The sequence below is a fragment of the Homarus americanus genome, unplaced genomic scaffold (assembly GCF_018991925.1).
Source record: "Homarus americanus isolate GMGI-L3 unplaced genomic scaffold, GMGI_Hamer_2.0 scaffold8584, whole genome shotgun sequence".
Lineage (NCBI taxonomy): Eukaryota > Metazoa > Arthropoda > Malacostraca > Decapoda > Nephropidae > Homarus > Homarus americanus.
Window position 1 is genome coordinate 359,839 of NW_024734687.1, and position 24,029 is coordinate 383,867.

The 24,029-nt window shown below is 37.1% G+C and overlaps 1 protein-coding gene across 4 annotated transcripts; it reads right to left on the reverse strand.

The window, feature by feature from the left end:
* Nucleotides 1–928: 928 nt before the first annotated feature.
* Nucleotides 929–22,854, reverse strand: LOC121870466 (zinc finger MYM-type protein 1-like). 4 transcript variants are annotated; one of them, XM_042372294.1, is made up of 11 exons: nt 22,755–22,854; nt 19,815–20,069; nt 18,475–18,735; nt 11,972–12,152; nt 9,948–10,106; nt 8,814–8,992; nt 7,152–7,301; nt 6,224–6,609; nt 4,417–4,563; nt 2,884–3,063; nt 929–1,033 (listed from the first exon to the last, which is right to left on the reverse strand). In XM_042372294.1, exons 2-10 carry the CDS (start codon nt 20,062–20,064, stop codon nt 2,890–2,892), a joined length of 1,887 nt encoding a protein of 628 aa, XP_042228228.1. In that variant the 5' UTR covers nt 20,065–20,069; nt 22,755–22,854; the 3' UTR covers nt 929–1,033; nt 2,884–2,889. The 4 variants fall into 4 exon arrangements, with proteins under 4 accessions (XP_042228228.1, XP_042228229.1, XP_042228226.1 ...); XM_042372295.1 differs by having other exon boundaries at nt 2,878–3,063; XM_042372292.1 differs by lacking the exons at nt 929–1,033; nt 2,884–3,063; nt 4,417–4,563; ... (3 more) ...; nt 9,948–10,106; nt 11,972–12,152 and adding an exon at nt 14,316–17,006.
* Between the last annotated feature and the right edge of the window lie 1,175 nt (nt 22,855–24,029).

Below are 24,029 nucleotides of genomic sequence, written 5' to 3' on the forward strand. Positions count from 1 at the left end.
ACTTGGTAAAGTAAGGCTGTATGTAAAGGTGATTGTGATTTGTGGATCTATTTTTGGGTATATCACTGTCAGGATAAATATTAAGCAAACCAAAGGTATTATTTTCATAATAATAAACTATTCACCATTATTTTAGATCATGAGAAGTTTTAAAATGTTCGTATATTTGCTTAAATAATTAAGAAAATTTATGTGAGAATCTTGTGGCAGCTGTGGTTGTTACCTGAGTTGCCAATTCATTAATATGATATTCTTCATTATTTAAACAAATATACAAAAAATTGGAAACTTCTCATGATCTAAAATAATGATGAATAGTTTATTATTATGAAAATAATACCTTTGGTTTGCCTAATATTTATCCTGACAGTGATACACCCAAAAATAAATCCACCAATCACAATCACCTTTACATACAGCCTTACTTTACCAAGTATAGCCAGGTGAAATTGCGAGTACAAGACCTAGGGTGGGGTCAGTGCATCTTTGGTTGATTGTACATCTGCATACATGCAAACCTTAGCCTGGCATCAAATAAATTTGGTGAGTAAAGAGTAAACTGCATTCAAATGAACATAGTTGTTGAAAAGCAAACATAAACAAAGGCAACCTGCATATAAATCCCCTATTACAGGTGATGGGGACCCAAGAATATACTGTAATCAATTACACACACAAAAAAATATTGAGTGGCAGCCTCTTAACAATGTTTGTATACTGAAAACCTTACTTTGAAAAGTAACACTTAAGAGTACAGTACGTATGTACAAATACAAACATGCACTGAAACATTTTCAGTCATCTAATAAATTCATAATACAGTATATATGTTCAGCAAAATGAGCTAAACTGTAACTTATACAGGTACTGTATGTATCTACAATGAACTACAGTATAGGAGCTTCTCCATTACAGTATTTTTTTTTTCAACCACAATGATGTAAAGTGTGGCAGCTAATGGGATGCTGAAGAAGGTCACATCTGCATCAACAAGCAGAGGACCTACATGTCACCAACCTTCTTTCTAATCTACCTGCAAAAAAAAATGTTCAATTGAGTTGATGCACAAATTGCACCGATAACATCACATAAAAATTTTAAATTAATCTTTACAAAGCATAATTTGTAACCTGTAATTTAGTATTCGACAGGTAACTCACATGAGTCTATATTTATCCATGTTTCGGTGAATGCTATTACGAATATATATTTTTTCGGTACATACCTATGCCCTGACTTCATCCATTTTGTTTCTCATACTTCTACTGTTTGCATAGTAGACATTTAAGTTAATCGTGATCTGAGTCCTTCCTTTGTCGTGTTTAGGTTATAACTCACTGCCTAATTTAGTTTTATCATCATTCTTAGCGCTATTTCTCTGTAACCTTTCACTTTGTTTACCCGCTCCCACTAGCAGTTTAAAGACTTCAACATCTTTTGAACTGCACTCTCAAGAGAGCCAGCCAGGGTTGCCACCCCATCCCTAGCATAAAGGTCCCTTCTGCTGTAAAAGTTGTCCCAGTTGTCAATGAATGGGACTGATATTGACTTGCAATATCTGTCAAGACAGCCGTTGACACCAACTGCCCTTGACAACCATTCATTGCCAACTCTCCTTCTAGGCAGGACACCACATATGATAGGGATCCCTCCCTCACCCTAATACATTCAATAGCTGTCTTGAACTTATCAATGAGCTCCTCACTCCTACACTGGCCAATATCATTGCCTCCTGCACTGAGGCAGATAATGGGTTTGTTCCCATTACCAGACAAGATATTGTCCATCCTGTCAACTATATCCCCCATCCCAACTCCTGGCAAACACACCCTCATCCTATTTTTATTTTTAGCACAGAAAGCTTTATTCGGGTACCATACCTGGAATCGCCAACAATTAAGGTTTTTGTACCTTCCTTGTCAGCCCTGTCCCTGACTATGCTAATGTCCAATTCATCTAACAAAAGACTAAAAGAGTTTTTACACTTAGTTGTTGTCGTTTTGGTGTCTTTTCTCACCACCAGTTTGGTTGTTCCTCTCCTCACAACCCTCCATTCGCCTGTGCCTACATCAGACACAGGGTTTTCTTGTCATGTGTCTTCCCCCTTCATTCTCACAATCACTTCCTTTAATTTCAAGTTTTTGGCCTTGACCTTCACTAACTCAGCCCGCAGAAGGACACAGCCCTGCTCACAACTAGCACTAGCCATTACTGACAATTAATCCCTGGGAGCTAAGTCGGTCGTGATCTTTCATCTAGCAAAGTCTGAAGTGGCTGAAAGAAGTTTGAGGAGCTGTTGCCTATTTTGAAGGGTAGAAGATCTTCTCTTCTTGTGATGTATGTGTTATGTTGTATGGCAGTTAAAGAGCATGACATGTAGGCTTGAGTGAGGTGAAATATTAAAGGTGAGATGGATGTGTAATGTGATGTTAAGAGTTAGGTAATCTTGTTCAGATTTAAGAGGAGAAGTCAAACAAATACCATTTAAAAGGTAGCTATTTCTTATCCAAAACGACAATCGAGGCTTCACACCACTTAAAACTATGTAATATTCAGAAATCTGCACAATACATGGTCCAAGGGTGTTAATATTTTTTTAATTTTGACTGCTAATTAGTTTTGTTATATAAAAATAAAGTACTATATGAAATTTTTATTTGTTCTCACTGCTTTTGTTATCATTTCTTACTCTTTACATCAAATGATTGGATATCAGTTATGGCAATTGGAAATTGCTAGACATCTGATGTCTGGCTAACTACTATCAGGCATATCCCAAGCAGCCACAAATATTTTTCTGACAGTTCTAGACACTTTAATTGCCTTCTATGTCATAGTCTTAAATATACTCATGTATCATAGTTAATTAAAACTTACTGGTACCTCATTTCACTCTGTGAATTTTTCATCTAGTCCACCTTCAGGTTTATCTACTTCCTGTTTAATAATGATTGGGTTGTCAGGTCTTTTGGAAGCTCTAGACAGTGTTGTTGGAGGGATATTAAATGCTCGGGAAGCTGCTTTGACTCCAAGGTGTCCATCACGCACCAAATTTACAGCAGCCTAAAATAAACAATAAATAATACATGAGACAGATGAAGGGGGGACAGGGTACTACAGTTCAGTCTATAATACTCTTAACACTAAATATTGACTCCATGGCCAAATACTTTTCTTGGTGTAATTTATATTTCAATCCATTATTTTCATTGAGAGTTTACAGCTACAAAAAATCTCTTCTCGTTCTAGTGATAAACACTGTTAACACATTCAGAAGCATTAACAATTCAGTGATTGACTAATGTGGCCCTCCTCTCTCCCTGTGATCTTCCAGGGTTCATTGATAAATCTAATAACAAGAGGTGTTGAAGTCCCTTACCATGAGAACAAGATGGGACAACAAGAAAAACGCAAAAAATTAATAGGCATTATAATTTTCATCAACTTTGGCATGGACACAAGGAGATTTTAAAGACACTTATTTTAGTCTTATACGGCAGGAAATAAGGTAATAAAGTTTCTAAGAAAAGGCAAACCTTTGTACCTCAAGCAGCATGAAAGGTTTGGTGCTACCTATTGTATTATCATACTTTTTCATCAACCACATGATTGAGTGGGGGAGACACTCAGATTATGAGGAAAGAGGAGGATTTCGAAAGTTCACCCTTATTGAGAATCCTCCTGCAACTGGGCTAGTATGCTAATAGTGGCTCACATCAGAACCAGAGTTTGTGACCTTATATCCCACAAACATGACATGTAGTACTGTTTTGCTGCTTGTAAGGCATTGTTTCAGATGAAGCCATCATATGTGCACAGGATGGCTAGAACCTGAGCAAATTTTATGGTATAATCCACATTTACCTGAAGGATATGCATGTTATACACTAATTCACTATTCCAGTTCCAAGAGAATTCAGTACAATATACACCTAATTTAAGGAATTACTATCTGTAAATCGTTCAAAGTGTTTGTCTGCTAATCATGGTTATGTAAATAAATCATATGTGGTATCACCTGATCTGTGGTAAAACCCAGCTGGCAGTTCCTCATGTACTGTATCTCATTTAAGGCTGAAAATTTGTTTTCAAGAATAAACACAGACTAAGGTATAGACAATTAGCCATGACCATTCATTGTTGGCAAGGAACTAAAGTAAAACTGACAGTATAACCCTGGATTTGTGCAGATTCATAGAGGACGGATGTAGTGAATGTTGACTATTAAGTTAATGATACCTCCAGTGGGGAGTAATCATGGCACCAGTCCTCCTCAATTAAGGCTGGTAGATTTGGAGGAAGGGAAGGTGTGGTCTTGCATTAATTTGGCTTAAGAGATTAACCCTAGCTAGAAACAAAAATGTCAGAAAATAAATCTATGACAATAATAACTCTTCTTCAGCTAGATTTACTTACCAACAGATCACCTTTTGAATATTTGCGGGACTGGGCAAGTAATGAAGGCTGTAATGGGTGTGAGGTTGCAGTGGTTTCTGTTGATGTTCCAGCAGTAGAGATGTGAATATGGGATTCCCCCCCTGTTAATCCAAGGCCACCACTATCCTGCAAAATTTACATTTTATATTTTGTATTACTGTTAATATACTGTATATATATATATATATATATAAGCGGTAGTGGTAGGGTTTTCAAATTCTCATCTTACCGGGTAGTAAGGTTTAATTTCTTTAAATACAGTAGTGTAACCCGCTTTACGCGGTCAATTGAACCCACGGAGGCCCGCGTAAAGCTGGAAACGCGTAAAGTGAACAACCGAACATATGGGATTAATTGAAATAGAGACTGGTCCGACCCCCAAACGCCACTTTTTTAGACACAATACCTACGTTGTAGTAAAAATAACTTCTTAATTTTATGATGGTATGCACACACAATTAATAATTTAGAGAAACATCAATAATATTAGGTCTTTTAACACTTACATTAGTAGAAAAGATGGCTGGGCACACAGGGATGGGGGGTTGGTTCCGAGGCAGAGGGCAGATTATTGGCCCTCACCTGTATCACTTGTATTAATTGTATCACTATCCACCACAGAGGCTTGCAGGGCCTCTTTGTCAAACCCCTCAAAGTCCATATAAGTCCATATCCTCACTATCACTGACTTGGGCCGGCTGTGGTGGGTGGCGGGTGAAGAACTCGGTAATGTTTTGATGACTGGGCAACCTTGTGCGCACCCTGCCCGCGCCGCTTCCCACGTATATGAGTAGATGCACCGTGTAAAGTGGGAATTCCGGTTCTGGCGGAGTACCTCGTAAACGTAGAAATGAGTAAAAAAAAAACGCGTAAAGCGGGGTATTACTGTATAGCAAGGCCATAATGTTTTTGAGTCTACCCTTCACCGTTTTCCTTTTTCACAAAGAATTTATTGAGGCACAAGACTTCCTGGCAAGAGAGAAAATACAGGATGTCAACACCACGAGTTTGTTAACTTATCGGCTGGCCACTTTTTTTTTCTCTTTTTCGGAATAGCTACTATTACTACTTCTTCATTCTAATATCTTATGTAAGGAGGCACCAATAGAACTAGAAAACTACACGGTACAATTTAAAGAAAAATAATGAGGTAAGCATTGAAAATCCAGAGATTCTATAAGGAAAGTGAAGCACATGTCATAGTTTATCAGGAAGAGCAAGGAGTTTGTCACCAATGGTTTTAATATTACTGTTGATGGTGTAGAGAGGGGTGCCACTTTACCGAATAATGATACAGGATGTAAATAGGAAGAGAATCAGCTGGCAACTGGAACATCTTGCCATTAGATATTCACAACTAATTTGCACAAGTCTGATGATGATGATAATGATATAGAGGAAAAGTTGCAAGTATCAGTGTGTGAATGTGGTAATATGCTCTGAAACATTATTTTTCTGGGTTATATGTGAAATCCAGCTAATGCTCTTGTTTTAATATGCATATCTGTAACTTATGGTTAACCTGCCTTCTAAGCTAATTTCAGTATGGCTGAGACTGTAGCATTTGTTACATTAACAAACATTTTTAGAAAATGCAGATAGATGAGGGTAACACTACATGAGTACTGTATGTCTCTCTTGCTGGGGAATACAAACATGGCAATATTTAAGACTGCTTAAAATGGTATAATCCTGAATGTAAATTCACAAAAAGTAAGAGAACTGTCAATAAATATGTTACAACTACACTGGGTACAGAAATGTTAGCAGTGGTACTGGTTCTTACTTCCAACACAGTTGTGGTGGTTGTCAATGAGCTCTGCTCTCCTGGCTCTGCATGGGTTATGCTGGTAGTCACTTGAGTAGTTCCATCACAACTGTTTATTTCATGTGTCACAAGTGGCTCAAGGTGAATAGCTTCCTCTTGGGTTGAAATAATTTCAGGCTCAGGCATATGTTCAGACTGGTGGTGTAAAAGAGGGTTCACAGGGGAAGGAATTTCAAAAGAAGCCTGGACCTCCGACTCATGATGTTCTGTCCCACGTTCCAGCTTGATGTGCACCCTGTTAATTGTTGTACTGCCATCTGGAGCATCTTCCTGACCACTTAGGTTTATGTTCTGTGGCTCAACTTCCACACTAGAGGCAATGGATGTTTCACATGTTGTGTGACCTATGAGGGAAAAGTTTATCATCAATACTCAGGATATTAGCTTTTTATTCCTCTACAAATAACATAAATGTCCATCCATTTACTAAGGTGGTCCTTACAACACTTCATACCAGTAACCACATAATGTTCCCACTTACTTAACTCACTCATATTCATCACTGAAATATTTGTTTAATGTCCTTAGTCTGGCTACTATTGCAAGGTTCCTTCGGGAGTTTTACTATAATGTAAACAAACTGCCACATCTTACAAAATGTGCCGACCACTGTAACAGCTGGAATTGTGGGCAAACTGTACATGCAACATCCACAATTGAAGCTGAAGGCAGCAAGTCAAACTTTTGACTGCTTGTAGCCAACCAATGGTTTATGAATTATAATGCAGCACTAAAATAGGCAAGAACCTCTTAGTCCACATGTACAGTATAAATAATTTTATTTTCCAACCCTCATCCATCTCGGTAGTGTAACCTACAAGAGAATGGGTTTATTGGTTGTGCTTTCCCACAGATCATTTGCTCTTAAAGGTAAAAGAAATATTACCTTGGGTTGAAAGTTTACTGTGATGACCAGAATAATCTTCATCAAGATCCTCCATATCTTCGTCCTCGTGGCAGTATGCCTTTCCTGGGCAGCTGGTGCTGGTTTGTAAGTCATCTAGTAATGATTTAACAAATCCTACATCGCTCAGACCTACGGAAAAACAAAGTTTGCTTGCTTATTCTACTGTATGGACCCCATGAGGTGGTGTTGCTTATCTTATAAAACAACCCAACTAAAACAGAATAGATATAAATCCAAAACATCATCAATCAATACCAAAGGATTTTAAAATATCTCGGCCCTTTAAGGACAATTCCCATAACTGTTGCATATTTCTTGCCAGCATGATTCCCGCAATTGGTGCATTTTGACTTTTCTCGCCCCCCCTTTTTTTTTACAATTAGGCATGATTATATGGGTCCCTAGCCAGCCTGGTAACTCTGAGGTAAAAGAGGTTGTACATTCACATTTTAAAATATTAAACACATACAGTGCTATCCTATATACAGTATGGTATATTCTATCATGTTTGTAACTAAAAGAAATACATGGATAGGTTTTGGAAACAGAAAGGCAATACTTTTTTTAATTATTTACCCATGCTAATGAGTTCTGGGGAAAGCATCAACTTAACTCCTTGGCTGACCACCGAATAATTGCCTGGTTTAAATATTTCATAAGGTGGGGGAGGGTTGGACCCAGCAAGTTGCTGCTTTGGGAATTCGAAAAATTATGAAAAATCTGATTTATTGACAAAATTTTCTCAGAACTCCGGCAGCCTACAGCTACATTCCTGCCAATTATGAACAATGTACAGTAATATTTTCTACCCTTTAAAAAAAAAATTACCTTTTCATTTGGTGTTGGGTGATTCTCATTTTCTATTGTCTTCATTATCATAACAAACAAATTAATTTGACTTATTGTTATAAACTTTTGTATTTTTGATCGAAACGAAGAAAAGAATGCCACATAGGGCAACAGTTTCCTCAGCCCCTAGCCTTCTCAGTAGTGGTCGCTATAAAACAGGGGAGAGTCAGTAGCGGGCAAGCCCTTGACCCAAGTATAACTGCGTAACTCCAAAAAACATTTTGCACATAAAATCGGAAAGAAGTCCAAAAATTCTTGGTCGATTTTCAATTTTCCAACAGTATTAGACTTGAAAATTATAGGAGAATATTCCATACTAGAAAAAGTGTGCAACTGTAAAAATTACTATACCTAATTAGATGCAAATGCCAAAAGTTTTGAAGGATTTTTGTGAGTTATTTTAGTTTTTCCCTCGTCATTTTTTGGTTCTATTATAATATGGAAGTATCATCAGTCAATGCATGTTCTTTATATCATTAACAACAAAAATAATTTCCATTAAAAGTGTTTCCTGTACTTCGATTATAAAAAGGTACAAAAATATGAAAATAATTAAAAAACCTTATCACCTGAATTTGTTGAAACTTTAATAGAAACTGTTGGATGATCCTAAATAATATGTTCCGGATTCTTTATACAGTACAAATGAACTATACTGTATTTTCTCTCTATCATTGGATACATTCCCTGTAAATATTAATGTCATAAATCAAGATATCTTTACATATCAACCTTCAAATTCATACTTCAGTTATCTATGACAAATTGTAATTTGATTTATATATCAATTACCTTTTATTTTCAATTTGGATGCTGCTTTCAAAAGTCCTGGAAGATCTTCGGACCTGACGTCTATTTTGCCCCTGTACATGAAGTTCATAAGCTCACGAAGTTCGTGTATGGTGATATCATGAAGAACTACAGCTGGATTAGTATGTGTCATTGTCTTAAAAACTTCTTCAAAGCTCTCACTGTAAGGATAAAAAGTGGAAACAAAAAGATAGAAAAAATTTATGAACATGGATTGCTCATCATGTAAAGTTGTGAGTTAAACCCCTTGATCAACTCCCCTGGCAGAGCTGGCCTTGTCCTGGCACCAAAATTTTTAGAATTTTTCTGTAAATTGATAGGGAATGATTTTTTTCTTCAACATTGAAAATCTATATAGTGGTAGTCCAAATACTGGGGTTGGCGTATACATCAACTGCACAAGCTTTCGAAAAACTGGTTTATTACAAAAGAATATGATTTTTCTAAGACTAGACAAGTCTAACAGACTAACACAGTACAGTATACATATTCATATGATACATCTCATGAACAAAGTGGTTCTCTAAATTTCATAGCACTATTATTATACACTCAGTACTATCACTTTTGCAATAAAATGAAGCCGCTGTGAGGGTAAAATAAATTAATATTAAACAAGGAACACAGAGTACACCATGTAGGAGCCAAGACTCCTACATGACTGATGCTTCACCAGTTACCAAGAATGCTTAAATCTTTCATAAATAGTTATTTTGTAAAGCAGATTTCCCTTCAACAGATACTTTACTGTCCAATAATAGGCTTTTGGTGTACAAGTCTAGATTCACAGAGGGCAAAGCCAGTGCTATGGCATGATGGTGGCTGATTGGTTAGACATCAGCTATAAGTAGACTTCCAGCCTTCTTTCCTATCTCTACTGGGGGAAGGGGGGGACAGCTGCACATCCCTCCCACTGTATTTAACAAAGGCTATGAAGGGGTAAAAAAATCGGGTACATGGACGAAAGGTGATCAGCCATATAATAATTAGCATATGTTATCTGGCTGACAACAGTTACCTCATATTATGAGAGCAATCAGATGAAGGGTGTTAAACCAGATGAGTATACAGTAATACAGAGTGAGAGACAGACAGGTAAGAAAAACACTACTGTACCTGCACATAGCTAGAACCAGTCGGTGAGCGTGGATAAACTGACCCTCAGCCATAAGAGTACAATCAGTGAGTTGGTTGTTCTGGAACAGGCGCTCACAAACTGGCAGGAAGTGTGTCTCTGCATTATTTGACTGAAGTACGTAGTTCAGCTTTCTCTGCCTAAAACATAACATTTTATGGTGAATGTTAAGTGAAATCAATGTACGACTCTACTGCACATGCATAATCATCACTAGTAGTCATTAGGTTTATCTGTGAACAATTCTACTTTCAATACCTCAAGACATCTTCCATCATACTACAGTATGTATTAATAGTAATAATAATAATAATAATACAATAAGTCTCTGACTTACAAGTACCCGATCTATGAACACCCATACAGTACTGTACTTACAATCATGATGTGTTATAGGGATTTCTATTCCAGTATTAGTACTTAATATGGTTACTTTACATGATATCAGATGCTCTTCATACTTATCACATGTCACTCTTGTGTACTGAGTGGTTAGGTAATAAGAATACTGTCACAAGCCAGTTATAAAAATGAGGGTGAAAGAGAGTGGGAAGAATCACCCATCATGACAAAGAATAGCGATGCATTGTTTTTGGAGTGAAAAATGTGTTCTTTTGGACTTTCCATTAGCAAGTGGACTTTTGGTTGCCTTTTAGATGTGTTAATAGATGATAATGATAATAAATTGGGGTACATAACCACAATAAGAAGAGAGAGGAAAGTACACACACGTTGGCTGTTTAAAACTGAGGCACGCGCCACCATGGTGCTACCAAAAGCAAAACAAAGTGGCCAGCCAAACTTGATAAATGGTCTGGTTCCTACACTCCCTGTGGTAACCCATATCTTCAAATGGCCAACCTATATGACCTGTGGGAAACCTATCCACCAATTTTGTCCGTTGTTAAACTTCCAATACCCATTTATTCATAAACAGTGATACTACTACCACTGCGACTTTGCCATTTGGAGACAAAAGTTACAACGGGGAGTTGCCATAAATTACATCAATGATTGAACTAAATGGAAGTTTAATTCTTGTAGCCATGGATCAACATCAAGTCTAAGAGCCAACTAATTACTGCACAGTAAAAGTAGTTGGACTTAATACTGTCTGCAGAAAATCTGGTGGATACTTTTTGTGACCCAGAAACAACAGTGATACAGCTTAGATATTTTCCATTCATAAAATGTGGAAGACTGCCATACCAGGGTTATCCATGACTGAATAAAAATTTTCAGGTATAGTACGTATGTCAAGTTTATTTAAGATATCTGAATCAGTACAAAAACTATGATCCAGATAAAGTATGGCTTACAAGTGTGACCCTGGCCTCTGACAGTGACATTTCCTTTTTATGCTCTGCTAGGTAATGATATTGTACATTCCTATTAAGTTGCACCAAATATCTGTACTGTATCAATAAATGAGTTACATTCTTGACAAGGTTTTAACCTTTCTCCTAGATCTGAATGAAATCTGTAAATTGTCTCATTAAGATGCAATATCTCACAAATTTCATGAGAACTAGTTAGCTGTTTCAGAGATAACATAAGAATGGAGGAAACTGCAGCGGGCCTATTGGCCCATACTGGGCAGTCCCGTTTACACCCAATCCCTATCGCTCATACATCCATCCAAACTACGTTTGAAGCTATCCAGCGTATTCGAGTTAATGATGATGTTTGGTAACGTTCCACTCATCCACTACTCTATTTCCAAACCAATATTTACCTATCTCGCACATAAATCTAAATTTGCCTAATTTAAAACCAATACTACGAGTTTGCTCTTGGATGGATAGTTTGAGTACAGTACCTTTGTTGGCTCCCGGACAGATGGCCGATAACTTTAAAAATACCAGCAGACATTCTTGGGTACCTCCAGGGTGTCATCCGCAAATAATAGAGGACCACAAAATAAAAATCTTCAAATTATCGGGCGTACTGTACATTTATTAAAGATCACCATATAGGGAAAGAAACTTGGTGCTATATACTGTACCTGTCTTCTTCCTGCAGCTCATCCACTTTCAGCTCTGCAGGATGTTTTCTGTGAATTTGCTGCTGCACAGATGTAGGTTTCCTGTGTTTTGCAGTTTGATCTTTATGAGAAACTTTGCAAGTTGCTTTGTTCTGTCCCTCATCTTGGAAGTGTTTCCAGCCTGCTGTTTGTTCCCCTTTTCCTGAGGGCAAAAATAATACGACTTTTATAAACAATAGTGGTGGTACAGCCGGAATTCTCTAAATCATTAAACACAATCCAAAACGTCAGATAATTGTGACCCAAATTTTCGGGCAAATATGCTTGAACAGAAGGCTCTGCCATGGGGACATATCTGTGAACCCAAGCTGGGGGGGGGGGGGTGCTGAGCACAAATTAGCAGCCCTATCTTGTAAAAGGCATGAGGTTACACAAACTCTTTATCAGGCCTCAGTATGTGGACAGATCCTCTGATGACATGGTGTAAAGTGGACATCTACTGTATACCATGTACTGTATTGGAATTTATGTTTAAAATTGGCTACATGGAGCCAGTTTTGATTTTTTGGGGGTCGACCAATAGATGCTCATTTACAAATAGGGTGACTGGCCATTAATGGGTTAAAGTAATTTTTTATGTACAGTTACCACAAAAAATATTGATATCCCTTAATTTTTCACATGATATTCATACAAAAACTTATTTCAAGGATGAATAAAACGCATTTGCAGACTTTAAATTTTTTATTCTACTACTATTTAGTACTTAGTCGTATTTCCCTTACATCTTATTACCAGTTGAAGTCTTTTTGGCATGGATTCTGCTTACATTTGAAAATACTCTTCATCCATCTCAAACTCCCACATGCACTTGATTTCCTCCTGTAGCCGATGTACAGTTGATGTGTCCAGTTTTTCAAAGACAGTCTTGTAGCGATCAGAGTTCATTGTCGAGTTTTGGGGGAGGAAATGGAGGCCAGCACGACCACGTTTTCCACTGAACGCTCCCCATACCATCACACTTGCAGAATGTTTCACGGTTTTAATGGTATAATAAGGATCATACTGACTGGCGTTGGTGGGCCGTCTGACTGTCCATTTCCCTGTAGTGAGGATGCAAAAAGTGCTTTCATTAGACCACATCACAGAATTCCATTGTTCTTTGCTCCAGTGCTGGTATTTTCTTGCAAACCAAGCCGCTGATCGTGCTTTCGGTCCGTGAGAAGTAGTTTTCGTGCAGCTTCACGGGAAGGCAGATGAAGTTCCTTCTGAAGGCGATGTTGAATTGTTCGTTCTGATCCATTTTGCAGAAGGATGGGGGTGTGCTTTCTTCAATTGTGATGCACTCATATTAGGATCTCTCATTATCTCAAGCCTCAGTAGTGAATCAGTGCATTTGGAGGTCTTCCTAGAAATAATTTCCTAGGTGGAATAACATTGGCAGGAAGGTTGCGTGTCGATCACTTGAGCCTCTTAATCGTTGCCATTCCTCGCTCTGTTCTCCTTGAAATTTCTTTCACAGTGACTTTTTCATCTACCAGGGCAAGGATCCGACCCTTCTCTGCCTCAGACATGTTTTTGGGAGCCAAACTTAATGCACACCCTGATCAATAGCAAGTGGGGCACTGGCCAAGTTTCTCCCACTTCTAGTCGAGTGGGAACACCTTAGAGTTGCCGTATGTTATATATTCCTGCCTTGACAAATTTGGCGGGCTGCTTTTCGCACAGTGAAAGCATCAGTGCTGGATTTAGACCTGTGGAGGCCCATGGGCAGCCTCTTTGTGGAGGCCCCCTCATTATAACTACCCAAGAGGGTGGAGTGGCGAGTGAAGCGAGCCTAAACATCTGGGAGTTCCGTGGGGCGCTTTAAGCCCCCCGGGAAAATTTTGAAATTTGAACACTTCTTTGGAGAATTTTGAAGCCATATGCAGTTATATTAAGGAAATTAGAACATTGAGAAATTTTTAATTAACTGTAAATTTATTGATAGTGTACAAATTCCCAACACACACACACACACACAAAAGTGAGACATGACTGGAGTCATTCATGTGGTTTCAAGTCGACCAGCCCTGATATAGCTACTACCGCACATGTCAAAAATTTTCAAGACTTCACAGAAAAGAATATATTATTAGTTATTACCGGGTACATAAGAGATGATTCTTTGCATTATTAATCAGATAAACCTCTACTCAAATAATGGTTCTGTCCAAGAATGCATGTATAGGCTTCTTTAAGTCCAAGGTCAGATAGATTCAGAATAAGTATTAACTCAACTATAAATAAAATTGAAGTTTTGCATCCAATAGTAAAACAAATAAACAATTTAATGAATTTGATAAAATTATAACAAAAGTCTGAACATGTTGGAAAAAACAAGAATATTAATAAAAATAACTGCCATCGACCATGGATAATGGATATATTGAACACAAACATTGATCAGTTGCAAAATAGAAAATAAACATTACCTTTATTTACAGACCAGGCACTTTACGTGACCAGGCCGCTGCAAAGTTTTTGATCAACTTTTCGAAGTCAATCTCTCTGAGGATGTCATATTCAATACTCATCAAAGCCAGGTGGCTGAGCCTATCATGACACATTGTAGTACGAAGTCTGTTTTTAATAAATTTCATTTTACTGAAAGAACGTTCTCCAGAACAATTTGTGACCATGAGCACCAAGTACATCCGTAGCATTATTTCAACATTTGGAAATGTATCTACAACTTTCTTGTCTATCAACAGCTTGTAAAGGTAATGTGCCCTCCCTTTCTCATCATCTTCGTCTTCAAGAAATTGAGTGAAGAATGCTGTAAACTGCACAAGTTCAACTCCAAGTGTTTGATCCAAATCATTTTTGTACTCAGCAACCAATTTTGCTGCAGCTGCTTCAATTTCGTCACAATTCATTGACTCCAGTTTTGACAAGAACCCGAAAAGTGAACAGGTTTCCTCATAGGCCTTTAACTGTTGATCCAGTGAACTCAGGAACTGATCAATTGCTGGAAGGAAATTCTGAACCCGAAATTTTTCTGACTGTGAGAGGGCTGCTTCTTCTGATCGTCCAAAATCCAATGGATTGAGTCGTACATTACGTTGACCCTTGCATGTCTGTGAATAATCCCCAGTTTCTGACATTTCCCTTCCCTTCTTCTCATAAACATGGAAGCAATCTCTTTTTTCGCGTACAAAACATTCCAAGGACTTCAGCATTGCTACTGCTGTTTTCAAATCGAGTTTAGGATCTTGCAATGCATGGCTTGTTGCATCAACTCTGCCAAGAATGTCATGCCAAAACACAGCATAAATAGCAGTCTCTAACCTACACATCTTATCATGGAGACCATTGGCTTCATAACATGTTTTGTTCGTCTCATTTTCATCTCTAGCTATTTTAGCAAGTGTTTCACGGATTGGGAGATAACCTTGGACAACTGCTTTCACTGCAACTGCTCGACAGGACCATCTTGTTGTGGAAATCCTCTTTGGCACAGATACCGGGCCAGATGCTACAGTTTTCAATGAATCACTAAGAATTGCATAACGATGTGTAGAAGCTGTGAAGAACACATAAATTGCCTCAAGAAAAAAAAAAAATGAGATAGCTTCTTGACAACATTCAGCTGCAGTTTTTCCAACCAAGTTTAATGAATGACCAGCACAGGGTATCCAAATAGCATGATGATTTTCAGCTACAACTTTGGCTTGCAGACCATTGTACCTCCCACTCATAGATGTTGCATTATCATAAGATTGCCCACGACAATTTTGAATGTCAATGTCATTGTCTGCAAGAAACTTCATCAAACCTTCAAACATTTCTTGAGCCTTGTGTCCTTGATTTGGCAAGAATTTCACAAATCTCTCAACAGGTGTGTCATGCTCCATGTACCTGATTATCAGAGTTAGTTCATCAATATGGCCTTCATCAGGGGTGGAATCTAGAGAAATTGAGTAATATTTTGAGAGCTTTATACGTGAGATAATTTCGTTCAGTACTTCATTGCCCATTAGTCTCACAATTTCTTCACAGATGGTTGAAGACAAATAGTTTGTATGACCAGTGCCACGATTAGCATGATTCTGGATGTGTTGCCCGAGGAAATCATCATACTCGGCCAAAAGCTCTAGTAATCCCAAGTAATTTCCATTATGAGGAGACGCAATTATTTCATCATCTCCACGAAGAGCTAGCCCTCTTTCACATATAAATTTAAGCACGCTGATCAATCGCTTTAGAAGACTACACCAATACTGCTCAATTTGACCCACATGCATAGTTAGTTTAGAATCTATACCTCCAGCTCCCTTTGCACGACTTGCTGCTGACAAAACTGCTTGAATGTGGTGCTTTGATTGCTCATGGACAACAAGCCTATTAGCATGCTTCCAGTCGCAGAACCCATCAGATGTGAATTGAGATCTTGAAACACCCATTAGCTTGCAAAAGAAGCAGTAGACCCGCCCATTTGCGGGGGAGAAACAAAGCCAAGAACGCTTTACAACTTCCCCATTTTGATTCCTTCGCTCAAACATGGCTGGTGTGCATTTGCGACTGACATTGTTTGCATCAATTTGTACTGCTGATTTTGCATCCAAAAATTTAGCATCACTGTGGTGGAGGCTCTCAGAACCATTCACAGTCCAATAATCAATAAATTGTTTTGTCAAATGTTCTGACCATAAGCTAATGTCAATGTCATAATTTTGTGTAGTTGCCATTTGCACTTCAGGAGGCACGTGCTTTGATTCAATTTCAATCTCCTCGGCAGTCTGGTCATTTCCCCCTGTAGATAGGCTAGAGCTGCCATATAAAGAGGAAGCTGATGCATCACATGCAGGTACTTGTTCTGGTTGCCTTGAAGATGAGCTTGCAGAAGCACTGACTAGATGTTCTGAAGCTGATGGATGAGTGAAGAATTCAGTCAGTCGACATGTTTTTGTAAATTCTTTAGCTTCTCTCTCAGCACGTTCTTTAGATGTCTTTCTCTTTGCAGCACCACTTTCGAAATGTCGTACACCTTTGTGTCTATCCATTCCACTCATTTCTGCAACAATAATTTTCTGTCAACAAAGACGGACGCCAAATTTTTCGTTATAATTAAAAACCTAACACAAATTGGCCGTTTGCTTTTTGCTACTTTGTGGAGAGGTTAATTGATTATTTAACTCCCTGGAACATTTGGATGCCAGCATATTTTTAAAATTTGGAATTTTGGGTAAGATTATGACCTCTCCCTCTGACTTCTCCCAGTCGCACCCCTAAAGCTCGCCGTCGGTTCGCCTCCTTTTCACCATTGACTATACTGTGTTATACTGTTTATACGGATCGTGGAACTGACAGAAACCGTCATTGACATAGTTAATGTACTCAAAATACATAAAAATAACTCAACTTACTTGCAGCCAATCGACCTGTAGTATCTTAAAGCACAATTATATATGTGAACGTATATTCTAAGAGCACACCCACCCACATTCATGCACAAGCATCAATCGACTCTCTCTCACTCGCACTCTCACTGTACATTTGCAAGACATGTTCTAGGAAATGACAACTGACAAGATCATTCATCACTGAGCGGCGACGACTTCACTCAACAAGCACACATGACAATTCTCTCTCTCATTTTACATCTGCAAGACATGTTTATGTCTACTCGTGGGAAGTTCACAAATCATGGGCGACGCAAGTCTCCTCTTTAATCGACAGACACATGACAACCGATGTGCAGATACTACATGACCCAACCCCTCCGATCGACTGTCAACAAACACAGCGCCCTGATGGCATTCGTAATGGAAGTGATAATGAAAAAAATATTTTTTTTAATCTCAATTTCGTTATTCCATGTAGTTCATTTTTAATTAATATATGTTTGTGGAATTCTAAATATAATATTAGCAACACAAACAATAGCATTCATTAAAAATATACGGTTCATAGGAAAACCAGGTATTCATGAATTTCAAGGAGTAGCTAGCCTAATTTCTATCACACTTCTTGCTAAACATAATTTTACGTGATGGAAAAGATAAACATGAATTTTAAAGAATGAAAATAAAAATAATCCAAATGAATAAACAAATAAATAAAATATTGTAATATGTGGAGGCCCCCAGATTGTGGAGGCCCCTGGGCAGCTGCCCACTTTGCCCACTCCTGAATCCGGCCCTGGAAAGCATGTATATAAACACAGCTAATTATGCAGAGGGGATCAATATTTTTTGCGGTCATGGTATTTTGGGGGCTCCAGTCCTGTACCTCATATTTCCTATTGAAATACACAGACCAATACAGTGTATCATGTTGTGCTATTTAGCAGTAAACTTTGGTTCCACTACATCATCATTATCATTTTAGGACTGTTTCCCAGTTGATACATACAAGAGTAAATTCTTTGCACCATACAAAAATTTTTGACCTATTCATTTTTTATTTTACATTTTCATGTAGAAACAACATTTTAGTCTTTACCATAAAATACAATCTAGTTCCTTTGAGACTTATATTACCTGATACAAAGAAAGTTGGAGTTCCTTGCTCCATTTCACGTTCTTCAACTTGCCATGATCCTTCTTCTCTGGTTGCCAAGGGCTCTTCTGTTTCAAAGATGCCATCCATCTTCTCGGGATGTTTTCTCCGAAGGTGTCGCAACAGTGCAGAGGTATTTCCCTGCTTTGTTAGCTGAGTGTGGCACAATCTGCACGACACCTTCCTCTCCCCCTCCTCCTCATAATGCCTCCACACACCAGATCGCTTCTTTCCTATGATGCCTGGAAAATAAGAAATACATTACATATTCAGTTCCATCACTGCACACTATTTAGTCTTCTGTATGATGAACATAAACACTTAAAGTAACTTAACTAAATGGACTTAACTCTTTCATAAGGGAGTACTGTACATATTTTTTACTAGTGACCAGAAGAGCTAAAAACAAAAATAAAATATAATAATTCTGCCCCAAAACAAGGTCAATAAATATATACCTGTACCATAGAAATCCATAAAGCATGTACAGTAAATTATAAGTTTCATAACCACTTCAGCTCTCAGAAGTTTATCTAGGTAAGAGGAATTCTCTGGGTAAGTTAAGACAGCAGGCTGAAGAGTGTGCTGAAGGGTTTTACAACAATAAATATTTTTTTTTTAAAAGTTCAGCATTATTTATCTTAATTACACTTATCACTTTCATTGTCTTTTCTTTCACTCAATGTTAAAATCTCTATAACCTCAATTAAGTATGTACACGCACTTTAAAAAGTATCTTTACGGAGGTGGTTCAATTAATTTCAAAATGAACACTGTGATTCCTGTTGTCTCGGTAGGGTTATTAAAATCCTTAATCTATTGTTATATTGTCTAACACAAAATTGTAAAGATACTTTTGGACCATTTGTAGCTTAGGCCTTGAAAAGATGAGTAGTGCTTGTTTGAAAAAATGTACATCCAGTACCACTTCTAGCCATCCACTAACATTAAAACAGCCATACTAACCACTAATTTGACTGCTGGGGGCCTATTTATCTATGTGACACACTTTTGTGACCTAATATAAGTATACATTCCACACACAACCACAGTCACACACGTAGTCAGTGACAGCAGCACCTGTTTGATCATCATGTCAATTAGAATAATGGGAATAGATTAGATAAGGCATATGGAATTTCCTGTGCCACCAAGATCATTTACAATTACTCAAGACTGGCGTAGTTTTAAGTTAAAAAAAAAATAATAACAAAAAATATTAAATAAGTGCTGTACTTCCGTTTCCTTTAAATTTCACTAAATAGTTTTTTTTTCACTGTTTACAAAACATCTTTTTTATTTTCTTTAACACTTATCTTACCTGATTTACGGCATGAATGAGTTTCTGCCCCCAAAGGCAGCTCTTCAGCATGACACGATTCTCTGCTTGTCATAGACCCTTTTGCAACAAAGAGACCATCCATCATTTTTGGATGTTTTCTTCGGAGGTGTCGCAGCATGATAGAAGTATTTCCCTGAGTTGTCAGTTGAGTGCGACACACTCTACATGCGACTTTCCTCTCCCCTTCCTCCTCGAAATGCCTCCAGACTCCAGACCTCCTTTTTCCCATGATGCCTGAAGAGATGTACTACATGTATAGTAATAATCAATTGCATTAATGCACAGTAAAGTATACAGTAGTATTCATCTTAGTGTTTACTCTTTTAAGATTTTACCTCCTAATATGCTGGGTGGCTAACATCAAGAGCAACATGACTTCCTTATCAGTTATCATTCATCATTCTTTCAGCTATATATAACACCTGTTCTCTGTTATGGTGTTTCCCTACCTAGGCCCCAACTATCTGGTTAAATTTAATTCCTACCATTTTATGTAAGCTAACTTCACCCATTAATTTATTTTATGATTTAATCAATAAAATATTGCACATTAACCAAAAGAATGCTGATTCAGTAAATAGAGGCCTTAAGTATGAAATTCCACTTTATTGCCAGAACCAAGCAAGAAACTTGTACGATGTGTCACTGCCCAGTACAGTACCTAGAACAGCCCACCATTGCCTATATAAGGAGGGTTGGCAAAATATCAGCCCACCAAAGTTTTTTAAGTTATAAAGCAGGTATACACTCATGTAGAGTACTGTACTTATTAACTGAACTTATATATAGTTTCGATGCCTCTTGTACCTCTTGTATAATTTAACCCTAACTTTTGAGAAATACTAAGTATTGTATAATCCTGACACTATGTACAGTATTACAAACACTAAAATGAATTTTTGCCACTCGACCAGTTACCAACATCTATTTATAAATTTTGCTATATTCACCCCTAAATATAGATTAAACTGTACACTGTAACATCATAACTTAAAATTATGAACATATAAACAGCAATAACAGCAGCATATAACTAACAGTGATGAAACCAGAAAAAAGAATTAGCTATATAAGTTTAGTGTACAGTACACACTGCGTCCCAATCTCAGGGATGCTAGCCACCTGCTCGATGATCGCCAATACAGCCGTTGCTCAGGAAAACACTTCGGTAGCTGGGACACTGTTAATTTGTAAATATACTATTATTGTACAGTATAAAGAAATTTTAATACCACAAAAATCTATATATTTTTATCACCGATACATCCTGTGTTATAATGATTCACATTATGGCAGTTCTTATAGAAATGTTTTAATAAGTCATTTAACTGTGAGGAATAAGATAAAATAATATATACTGTACCAGTAGATGATAGGAGTAAATGAAGATAATACACTACCAATACATAAAAGAAAGGAAAAAGTACTGTATTGCCATTTAGCTGCTGGGTTAAGAAGAATTTGTTAATCATCTCACTACACACAGGAGGCATCTCAGAACAGTCGAGATCAGCGAAAAGCTGATCTTATGACACTCATGTGAAGTCTTTACATACTGTACTTTGTACGCGAAGAAATTTAATTTTTACCATAAATATTCAGCCAAAAAATTCCGACCTGTTGGCGTGTGTTCTTGCCCGATTGTAAACAAATGAATTCTGATTTTGGTCTCATTTAGATTGTCAACAAACGGCGGAACGTCATTTTGGAAATTTTACTAACTTTATGATAGGCTGACTGCCTTTCTTGAAACCCAGATTATGGGGTTTCATTCGTTTCCAATACACTGTACTTTATGAGTAGCATTGGTTAATAAGTGAACTGTATAGTATTTGTATACTTATTGCTCTTCCTTAAGGAACAGGAGTGAAGGAGAAGCCATATTGCTTTTCAATGGCGTCCTTATCGCATCCAAAAAAAACATAAAATTACACTATGCCGCTTCACGACAGTGTTTCCATTGCTACAGTTTCGAAAATGTGTTCCTACACACCCTGTGGTAACCCCGTGTCCCCAAACAGCAATGTCGCAGTACAGCATGTAGTAGTATCACTATTTATGAATGACTGGGTATTGGTTGTGTAACAATGGACGTGATTGGTGGATAGGTTTGTTATAGGTTGGACATTTGGAGACACAGATTACCGCAGGAAGTTAGGTAAGGTAGGTTTCTTTGGTTAGTTCAGGTTTTATTAGGTTCTGTGCATTGTCGTATCGTTTTTATTACAGTACTTACTATCATCCAAAGAACATCTGTGAAAAAATTAACGAGATCTGACAACCCCTTCTGTTGTTAGCCATCTGATGCACCATTACCGATTCTTTTTATCTGAAATTATCATTAAAAAACACAAAAAATCCAAAATCTAATTATGTCATCAGCTACCGGTATAAATTGACCCAATAGCAGTATCACATTAATTGTTTACAAAAGTCACCTGTAATGTAGATACCAAACTATCTTCACAAGAAGTGCCCACAATAATTATCTTTTCCAGCCTCCAGCTTCTGTTCCTCTCACCTTGCCCAGGTTCTTGATAAATAATCATTTATATATTCAGTTTGTATAATTACATATTTAAACTGTGTAATCACCAATGGGTTCGATCCCACCTTAGGTCGAGAATGGAATGGATGTCCATGTGACTACCCAGCACCTCCAATTACTTCGGTTCCCTCCAGCACTGTAATACAGGAACCTAGTGGGTGGACCTCACTAGACCTCTAGGTAGAATAACTAGGCATAAGGGTTAGACCTACACACAATTATATAATTATCAATCAATACCAAATGATCTTCGGGTAGCGAGCCCGACCACGCACTTCACATCCTGTAATTCTTGACTTCAGTATCTGTAAGTCTCATAACTTTGGGCATCTAATATACAGCTTTATATAACACCTGTCACGTCTGCTTACCAATGGAGAAGCTATTAACGAAGTCTTAACGAAGTCTTGATCACAACGCTCAACACTTAACAAACTGTCTGGTAAATACTAAGTATAACCAATGTTGGTTCATATACCACGTTCACTAACTATTACTTTACTCTTTTAACAGACGACTTGAACCAACTTATTAATATAATTATTCAGTAAAATATCCATATTAGTTCATTTTGGCTTAACGTGTATACAGACATTCACAGAAATATTATTAATAGTAAATAGTAAGAAGATTCAGTCAAGGACAACCAAAGACGCTAAGCGGCTGGGTTTTTTTATAGGACTCTTTATAAAAACCAAAGGGCTTACAGACTTTTTGCTGCCTCAGTATTTACTTTTTCCAGTAATTTATTGGAAATAAAACTTTAAATTAACTACTATTTCATTGTTGTGTTGTAATGTGAAAAATATATAGTTCAGCATCGCTCGTCGTGTAACTTTTCTAACATTAATCATGTTTGCTACAACACTTAAAGATCGTAATTTTAGTCTAAGTGAACCTAAGTGTTGTCGAACATATTTAAGTAAGTCATTAGTCTCTTTCCCTCACCTCAAGTAAAGTTGTCAATTCTGTAAACTTCACCACTTTAACTTTTTACTTTTAACCTCTATTCCTCTTCGCCGGAGCCTTTGGAGGTTGGCCATGTAAATAAAGTGTTTCCCGTTTAAATGCGTCCTAAGCGATTTTGAATGAGTTTAAAGGAGTTGCCGTAGTATTAAAGAGACCAACCGAGTATCACTTTAATTAAAAGGATAATAATAACAATAACAAAAATATTGATGAAAATATAGGTCATTTGAGAGGGAAACGTCATAGAAGAAAATTGTTTTAGAATTGTCTGAACTATTGATTGTAGATATATGATTCTCGAAATTCAGTTGGTAATAATAATAATAATAATGATGATGATAATAATAATAATAATAATAATAATAATGATGATAATAATAATAATAATAATAATGATGATAATAATAATAATAATAATAATAATAATGATAATAATAATAATAATAATAATAATAATAATAATAATAATAATAATAAACATTTTTTTATTATTATTATGTATATAATATTTATCATGTAGTTAATTGAGGACAGAGTTATACATAGGAAATTTTAATAACCAAAAATTGGCGAAATTTTACGTTAAGATTATTAGCCAAAAATGATGAGAATAAATGGATTTCAGGATTATTAGGAACCCTAGTTTGGTTAGGTTAGATTATGATAGGTTAGATAAG